This window comes from Gossypium hirsutum, chromosome A10, assembly GCF_007990345.1.
Source record: "Gossypium hirsutum isolate 1008001.06 chromosome A10, Gossypium_hirsutum_v2.1, whole genome shotgun sequence".
Classification (NCBI taxonomy): Eukaryota; Viridiplantae; Streptophyta; class Magnoliopsida; order Malvales; family Malvaceae; genus Gossypium; species Gossypium hirsutum.
This window is the reverse complement of record NC_053433.1, coordinates 20,219,587-20,228,071: the sequence shown is the minus strand read 5'-3', so window position 1 is coordinate 20,228,071 and position 8,485 is coordinate 20,219,587. Positions and strand designations below refer to the sequence as shown.

General features: G+C 35.0%; 1 protein-coding gene across 1 annotated transcript; it reads right to left on the bottom strand.

The window, feature by feature from the left end:
- Positions 1 to 3,638: 3,638 nt before the first annotated feature.
- LOC107897601 (calcium-dependent protein kinase 28) lies at positions 3,639 to 8,014 on the bottom strand. Its single transcript, XM_016823099.2, has 12 exons — positions 7,386 to 8,014; positions 6,673 to 6,803; positions 6,416 to 6,457; positions 6,166 to 6,277; positions 5,990 to 6,068; positions 5,740 to 5,909; positions 5,275 to 5,401; positions 4,971 to 5,086; positions 4,738 to 4,845; positions 4,596 to 4,658; positions 4,335 to 4,508; positions 3,639 to 4,118 (listed from the first exon to the last, which is right to left on the bottom strand). Exons 1-12 carry the CDS (start codon positions 7,740 to 7,742, stop codon positions 3,963 to 3,965), a joined length of 1,635 nt encoding a protein of 544 aa, XP_016678588.1. The 5' UTR covers positions 7,743 to 8,014; the 3' UTR covers positions 3,639 to 3,962.
- Between the last annotated feature and the right edge of the window lie 471 nt (positions 8,015 to 8,485).

Below are 8,485 nucleotides of genomic sequence, written 5' to 3'. Positions count from 1 at the left end.
GAGAGATGCAATTTTGGAGTTTAATTAATCTATGTTATAACTTTGACATGTTTTGTTTAGAAGCTATATGCATATGGGTTGTTTGTAAATATTGAAGGTCTGCGGCTTGTATTTGGCGGTGGAGCCGATGCAGAGAAATAGTATTGAGCTCGAAGCAGTCATTAAGCTGGAATTGGTATGGAATTTTCACTAACACCCTCACCTCATTACTTTATTTCAAGTGCATGCAACATTGTAGTAAACAGAAGTACCCATTTAAGCATAGCATTTTTTATTATTAATTCAGGGTTCTTTCGGTCTGGTTGGTAGTTTTTCTATTTTATTATTTGCTTCTTCTAATGTAAAGTGGAAGTGCAACTGTTCAATATATAGTTCATAGTTCTCAACTTATGGTTATGTGCATTGATGGTTGATGATAATTGTTAAAATGGGTTTGAAGTGCTCAATATATAAGTCGGTTAACCGATTTAATTAATCAGTGTAAAGTTGATTTGGTTAGTGAATTAAGTTAAAGTCGATGGATCGGTTTGACTGAACTAATTGTATAAACAGAATGTTGACCTTAAAAAATCCCAAATAGATGGAAATGGTATCCAGAATTAAATATTGGGCTTCTTACCTCAGGAGCTGCTTCTACGTGACTATCGTGGAACATATCATGAACCATGGTTGGTATTTTAACTCTAGAAGGAGCTTCCTGCTCCAATGGAACAGCACGTGCCAGGAAGTAACCATGATTGAGAAAATACATTCGCACCTTGCAATTCAATTAGTTTCATACTATTTATTAGGTCATACAGTGAGAATTCGAAAACAAAGATTAATTCATTAAGCATTATACGTATCAAATCATGAAACATCACTTTTCTGCTTTACTTTATGAATGTTTATAACGAATATTTTCTTTTTCCACTTCATTTTGCTGCAAGGTGTATGGTACGGTGGGTGAATGATTACTTTATAATCTTCCTTTTGAGGGGTAATTATTGTAATTTATACCTATTAACCTTAAATTTTATAATTTTTCTAAGAATTTGCTTGTTCTGATTTCAATAGAATCTAAAGTCATAACTTTCAATAAAATCTTTCTACTTTCTACTTTTCTGCTCCAAATTTTATTTCGGACTTCATGAACCTGAAGGCATCTGCCAGTGTAAGGCTTCATTGGCTTGAACTAGTACACCACAACACCCTCAACAACTTTAGTTGGAGCCCCGGTTCTTTCCCGGCTCTCACGATAACCACTCTCCTCCTAAAGTAAGCTTCTTTGTAGTAATTAGGAACCTGAAAATCGAAGAGTATCTCATGTATGAACTTAATATTTACATAGCAGTGCCTTAAGAAACAGAAAAGAAAAGCTTAAACACATGCATGCATATTACAATATGTACTAATATGCATGATTGCTTTACCTTCTTGAAGGTTTATTTTTTCTGGGGATAAGTCCATGTCCATGTATAACTAAATGTATGAATTTCTTCTACTCTGCTGTTTTCTAAGCCACTAAACATGTGATACTGAAATCGTGCTATATTTACAATTTCTTGAGTCAGGGTAAGTTTGGCTTTACTTTTGAAATAATTTAATTTGGGATTTAAGTGTTTAATATTACTACTAAAATATGTTTGAAAAAATAAAAATATTTAATTTAGATATGATGTTTTAAGTAAAAAATAAGTTTTCAAAAATCAAAAGCTAGACAACTAACAGGCAAATATATATTAGAAAACCAAAAATCTAGAAAATTTTTATGTTTTTTTGGTTGGTTTAAAAATTTGGTTATTTTAACCAACTAACCTAAAAAATAAATATCTATAAACATGATCTAGTTTGAAAAATTATGATGGAGATAACCTAAAATTTACAGTGTTGGGCGGTGCCATTCACCGCCGGCACCACCCTCCGTCATTCTCTAATCATGCTTTAATGATTGTCCCGTCCAATAAAAAATGTATTTTTTGGTGTTGGCACTGTAATGGCCAATACCTATGTATTTTTTTGAAATACCTTCCAACAATTTTGGGTATTCTACAATATAAAGAAAAAAATATTTTAATAGGTGCCAACGTTGAAGTGACCAGCATCGGTTCAAAATACAAAAAATAAATTGAAAAGGAAGAGAGCTGCACTCCAATTGTGTTAGTTGGCCTAATGGATGTTGGCGGTAGCTAACTGCATAGTAGAGTGAAGGCGACTTTTGTCTTATCTCCTCTCTCTTCTCATTTTTTTTTCTTATTTTTCATTCTTTACTCCTCGTCTTTCTTCATCTCTTCTTCCTTCTCCATTTGCCCTAGCCGCCGCCTTCACTCCATTATGCAATTAGCTATTGTCGACATTCATCGGGCCAACTAACACAATTGGAGTGCAACTTTTTTCCTCCTCAATCCATTTTTTTTATTTTAAACTAGTGCCGACCACTTCAACACCGGCACCAAAAAAACAAAAATTCTTTTTTTTTTAAGTTTTGAGGCCACTTCAACGGCTATACCTATTAAAATTTTATTTTTTTTTCTTTTTAAATTGTAAAATACTCATTTTTTTCCAAGGTATTTCAAATATATATATGGGTGTCGGCAATTACATTGTCCGTATCAAAAAAATATTATTTTTTATTAGATGGGGCAATCATTAAGATATGATTAGGAAATGATGGAGGGTGGTGCCGGCGGTGAGATGGTTGGCACTGTCCGGCATGGTAGATTTCAGGGTATTTCTGTCATAATTTTTCAAACAGGGTTATTTTTGTTAATATTTATTTTTTTGAGGTTAGTTATGTAAAATAGCCGAAAAACTTAGCTTGACAAGTAGTTGCAACATAAAAAGCTATCTGATTAACAATAATTATGAGTGGAAAAATTGATTTGACGAGTAAACGATGCTAAACAAACCCAGCAAAAGGCCATCAAGGAGTAGTGGCAAGGTTTGAAAAGGGAAGGTAGTTTAATGAGAATTCATGAACAGTAGTCAGCTTTTTCAACCTCAAACCGATACTCTTGGCCCTTCGGAATAACTTCAATCCTAAAAACATATTCATATTCTCAAACACCGGCGGACCCACTTTTTAGAATTCAACAGGTCCCACCGCTGTTATTACACTTGCCAACAAGGGATCATAAGTTTGAGTCTCTGTTAACTTCCCGGTCACCAATAGATGAGGACAAGTTTCATCAATGAAGCCGCAAGAAAAGGTATATCAAGATTGTGGGTGTTGGATTCAACGTACCAGTTTCTATTGTCCAATTTTGTGATGGCTGAATAATTACTTCATATGTATATTGTTAGGCTTAATGTCTGAATGGGTCCTGGGTCATTATACTTGGTTAGTTGAAGAGTTTGTCGTGACAGTTCAGATTTGTTACCAATTGGAATCAAATGCCTTTTGCTTGCTGCTGGATAGACAGTGTGCTGAGTTTTAATTTGCTTGTATTCTATTACCAGCATGCCGCCAGCTAAAAGTTGAGCAGAAAATGTTAACACTTGTTTTTTTACAAATAAATTTTGGATCTAACATTTCTGTCCTGTCGGACTAAAAGACTCTCAAATCGAGATGATCTCAACTGAAAGCATTATTCAACACAATCTTTTATATATATATATAGCAACAAGTCAGTAACGATATCATGTAGCGAGTAAGGTTGTTTAAAAAAAATCAATTCCATATTTTCGTTGCTAAATTTATCTACAGTCACATTACAAATTTGGGAGGGTAAAACAAGGAATACCCAACCAAAGAAATGTACACAGAGTGACCATATATGTATATACCTCCACTTGTCTCACCAGAGCCACCATCCCCCCTTCTCAAAAGTGGATTCACCAAAGCACATGCCATCAATCAAAACTCGAGTAGAAACAAGAGTCCTTACGGTGCTCATGGAGATACCAAACAAGCACAAAATCCAGAACATGTTCCATTTCCCTCGCACTCCGCTGATCAACCCTCCCAAAATGTCAATTTTAATTTATAACTTCCAAGTAATACGGTGACTAGGAATAGGCCGTGCACTGATGCTTGCAGTTCGTAAAAGTCGGCGAAACTCTTCAAGACTTATTTTTCCATCTCTATCGATGTCAGCCTCCTCGAGCAAAGGGTCAATGGAGCCTTTTAAGCCCGTGTGCTGCAAAAACAATTGCACACTGTGAATAAGGGAACATAATTACTATTCTAGTAACACATTCTTCATAAAAAAGTTGAGATACATTTGCTAGAAATAACATTGGCCACTTTGGATATCAGGACATCCTGAACACATCGATTCAACTTCGTATGATATAATACTATCAAACCCATGGTTCACGTCATGAATGGACTGACACCAAAATATACTACTTACCATTCTAAGCTCATCTGGAGTTATAAACCCATCTCTATCCACGTCAAATTTCTGAAAAGCTGCCTCTGATCGCATCTGCCATTTTTCAGAATCATGTTCTTCCATTTGATTCACATGTAGAGCTGCTGCAATGAACTCGGTGAAATCAACAAGCCCATCTGTGTTGATATCAATCTGTGTGATCAAGGGAAACAAACAATAATCAAAACCAAAGAAAAGAAAAGAAGACCTTCAAATTAAGAACAGGAAATCTGTAGTCACCGCTTGAAGAATCTCAATGACACGTGACTCCTTCAACTTCCAAGGAAGATCTTTAGCAAGGGCCTGCACTGAAACCATCCCTATTAGTTTGAAATTTTAAGTAAAAAACACTATAGAAGTTAGATGTGATAGAAATGTTGACCTGTCTCATCTCTTCAAGACTAATAACACCATTCTTATCCACATCGATTGCATGAAACTGATCCCGAAGATCAGCTATCTCCTCTTCATTAAGTGTGCTAGCCAATGCCTACAGGATAATGAAAATAATAACACTTATACGTCAAGATATGAACAACCAAAGGAGGGAACAATAGCCACTTGTGCCCATAAAATATTCCACTAAGGTTTTTAGAGAAACAAAAACTAGGTTACCCTCAGAGCAAACTGCTTCAATCGACTGTACTTCACAAATTGCCGCATGTTGCTCAGAACAGATATATCAATAGGAATCTCAGATGCATCTCCCCCTTCTCTAACCCATGGGTGTGCTGAAGAAATTGAAACCAATCAGATATTCTATAAATAATAGAAGGATAAAATTATAGCAAAGTAGAAGATTTGTTTTAGCAGCTAGTAGTAAACTTGACAGGTAAGGTACTAAGGTACCATACATTTCATAGAGCTAAAAGAAAAAAGGAAAAATAAATAATTAAGATGAGATGATTTAAAGACATACATAGGGCCTGAGCAGCAGTCAGTCTAGCCCGGGGATCCTTCACCAATAACTTCTTCACAAAGTCTTTAGCACTGTCACTAATTGTTGGCCATGGTTTACGACGAAAATCAGGCTTGTTCTTCAAAACCTGAAATTATAGACAGTTGCATATGAATTCTCCGGAAAGTAAATGCATTAAATAAACAAAAACCATAAGACAATACATCTAAGACAGGCTAAAGTAACTTGGAAGGTGAACAAAATATCCAGAAACTTTCCTCATGGACATATACATAAAAAGAGAACAAAGGATTAAATAGAGTGCACATGTATCCAAAAGTATGGCCACCAGTTCATGTAACATGAGCATGGTGTAGAAACAGGCATACCACCAGTCTACATCTGATAATAATAAAGTAAAATTACAAACCCAGAGAAAGCAATGAAAGAATAAATCAAGATCCATGATCAGGAAATGTACCACACCTCCCTAAATATACCGTCCTCGGTCTTATCCCAAAAAGGCCGCTTCCCACAAAGCAAAATGTAGGTAATTACACCAATATTCCATACATCTGATTCCGGCCCTGACTTTCTTTTCAATACTTCAGGAGCAACATAGTAGGCACTGCCAACAATATCTTGAAACCTCTTCCCTGCATTTAATCATAGTTCAAGATTATATAGCTTTGATGTTTGTTGCATGATTATTCTAAAATTAGCAAATGCAACTCACCAGGTCTGATAAAGTCTGACAAACCAAAATCTGTAGCCTTCAGAGGTGAGTCCTCTTTGGTTGACTTAAATAGGAAATTCTACAGACAAGAAACAATGAGGAAACCGTAAAGATGCAGCATGACTTCCTAAAGAGGAAGTTTTATGAGTTATCCATGTTAATGTAGTTGAGCATACCTCAGGTTTCATGTCACGATGAACCAAGCCATGTAAATGACATTCGGCAGCAACTTTGAGCATCTGCCGTACAACAAATGCTGCATCTTTTTCACTATAGCGGCTGTCCTTTCTGATAGAAGATGGCAAGCATAAGTTACTACTGGAAGTAACACTATTGAAAACATTAACAGAAAGTATTGACTACCATATTTGGTCCATAAATTCACATTATTTAAGAGTAACAATATCAAAATTTTAGTATCCTTACTTGGCCAATATCCGGTCCAGCAACTCTCCACCCTCACACAACCTAGAATCAGATAGCACCAACATGTAAGATAGTCAAGATATAAAAGGATTAATATGAAATCATATTAGAGGAGAAGGCCAAATATGAACCACTAGGCAAACAAAACTTTTGGGCAAAATTGAACATCAGAAGACAAGAAAAAGAAAATGATACAATTAAAAGAAAACCGGAACTGAATGAACAGCCATAATTGTAGATAAAATATAGAAACTTACTCCATAACAATGTATACATAGGAATCATCCTCAAATGCATTATAAAATTGAACCACATTCCCATGGCCTTTCAGGGCCTCTAATATCTTGACTTCTCGCTTGACATCCTCAACAGCAATTGGAAGAACCATCTGCATGCAACCCAGGGTTTTAAAATAAGAGAAAGAGTAAAAAATAAGTCCCACTATGCTTATACCGAATTAGTGTCAATTCGAACAACAAAATAATGCAGCTTAAAGGTTGCTGCTTCACATGAAGCTTTAATTATGATGTCAATCAAATTGAACTGCTGCAAAATCCTATAATCCAATCTTTCCATACCAAGATCTTAAAACTGTAATAAATAAGATTGCCAAACAGATGCAAAATCATCATAGCTCAACTAGACTATTGCATATCCCTACCAAATTTTGTCCTTACTTAGGCAATGATGCTTCTAGTTAAGACCACCTATCCCCATTACATTAAAAAACAGAGAAGAGAAAGGCTTCCAGCTTCCCATATCCAGACAAATGTGATCAATAATATATATATATATATAACCAATAAGGAATCCAAAATAGAAGTTAAATTTCTCACATCCCCCACCAATATGGAAAATTCAATCCAAATTAACCCTAAAATTCTCATCTTTTAAGTTACCAAACCCTCAAAAAAATCCCATCTTGAATATGACAATCAAAGGAAGTAATATAAAAACATGAAAAGAATACCTTCATTTTCTCAATTTTCTTAACGGCAACGCGATCGCCATTTTCATTGTCTACGGCAACGTAGGTGTATCCAAATTGACCGTGCCCCAACAATTTCCCAGTTGTGTATCGCTTCTCAAAATCCTTACGGTACCCAAAATCTGTACGCTTACCACAAGGCACGTTCCCACCGTGTTTCCTCGAACTAGGCTTGGCTTTGAACTGTTGCTGCTGTTGATGTTTAACAGTTGGCTTATGAGACTCCTTTTTGGCATTGGTCGTTGTTGTGGAGGAGGCGGGTTGCTTTTCTTCGTGGTGGTCGGGGGAGGGGTTGCTGCTTGCGCCAAAGACCTTGGTGGTGGAGAGGCAGATCCCCATGACGATAATAAAGGAAGGAAGAAGAGAGGGTATTCAAACAATGAGCTCTAGAGATGGAATCCCATAAGGAAAAAGAAGAAGGTAAATGAAATGAAAATAAATAGCAAGAAGTGGGAAATGATAAAACTCCCCCAATAGAAAGAGGAAGAAGGGAGACTAGAATCAAATTTAATTAGTTTATTGTATGACCAAAAAAAAAAAATATCAAGTTATGATATCATGAAAACACAAATCCAATCTTTTTCTTTTTACTAAATTAACTCTTTTATCTATTTATATCTTCCACCTAAAATTATTTTATTTTATTACACATTCCAGCTTTCCTTTTTGCTTTAAAAAGATAACAGATTTAATGCTTAAATTCTTGTCTTATTTATGGGCTAATTGGGCAAAAATAGATTTGCCGCTTGCTTTTTATTCACTACCTTCACCTTTCTTTTTTTGGCAATCTCAAAACTTTCACTTTATGATTGCCACTTTGTTGGCCTTCAAAATCAAAACTCATATCTTTTCATCATCTGCTTACTTCTCTAAGTTTTCATCAAAACATCATATATCAAAAATATTTTAATCCACAACTCCATTATTTTTATATATTAACTAATTTGTAAATTTATAATAACCCAAACATACTTTAAAAATGTTAAATTAATTAAATATTAAATTACAAAAAATATTAGTATTTTTTTAAAATAAAAATATAATATGATCAAGCCTAAAATAGTGTTAGGTGAATTGTATAC

Bases quoted from the DNA above. Each gene is read 5' to 3' on its own strand.
- LOC107897601 (XM_016823099.2), bottom strand. From the start codon at position 7,742: ATGGGGATCTGCCTCTCCACCACCAAGGTCTTTGGCGCAAGCAGCAAC. The intron at 6,458-6,672 runs GTAAGTTTCTAT...ATCTGATTCTAG, and splicing joins TATGTATACATTGTTATGGA to GTTGTGTGAGGGTGGAGAGT. The intron at 4,846-4,970 runs GTAACCTAGTTT...ATTATCCTGTAG, and splicing joins TGAAGCAGTTTGCTCTGAGG to GCATTGGCTAGCACACTTAA.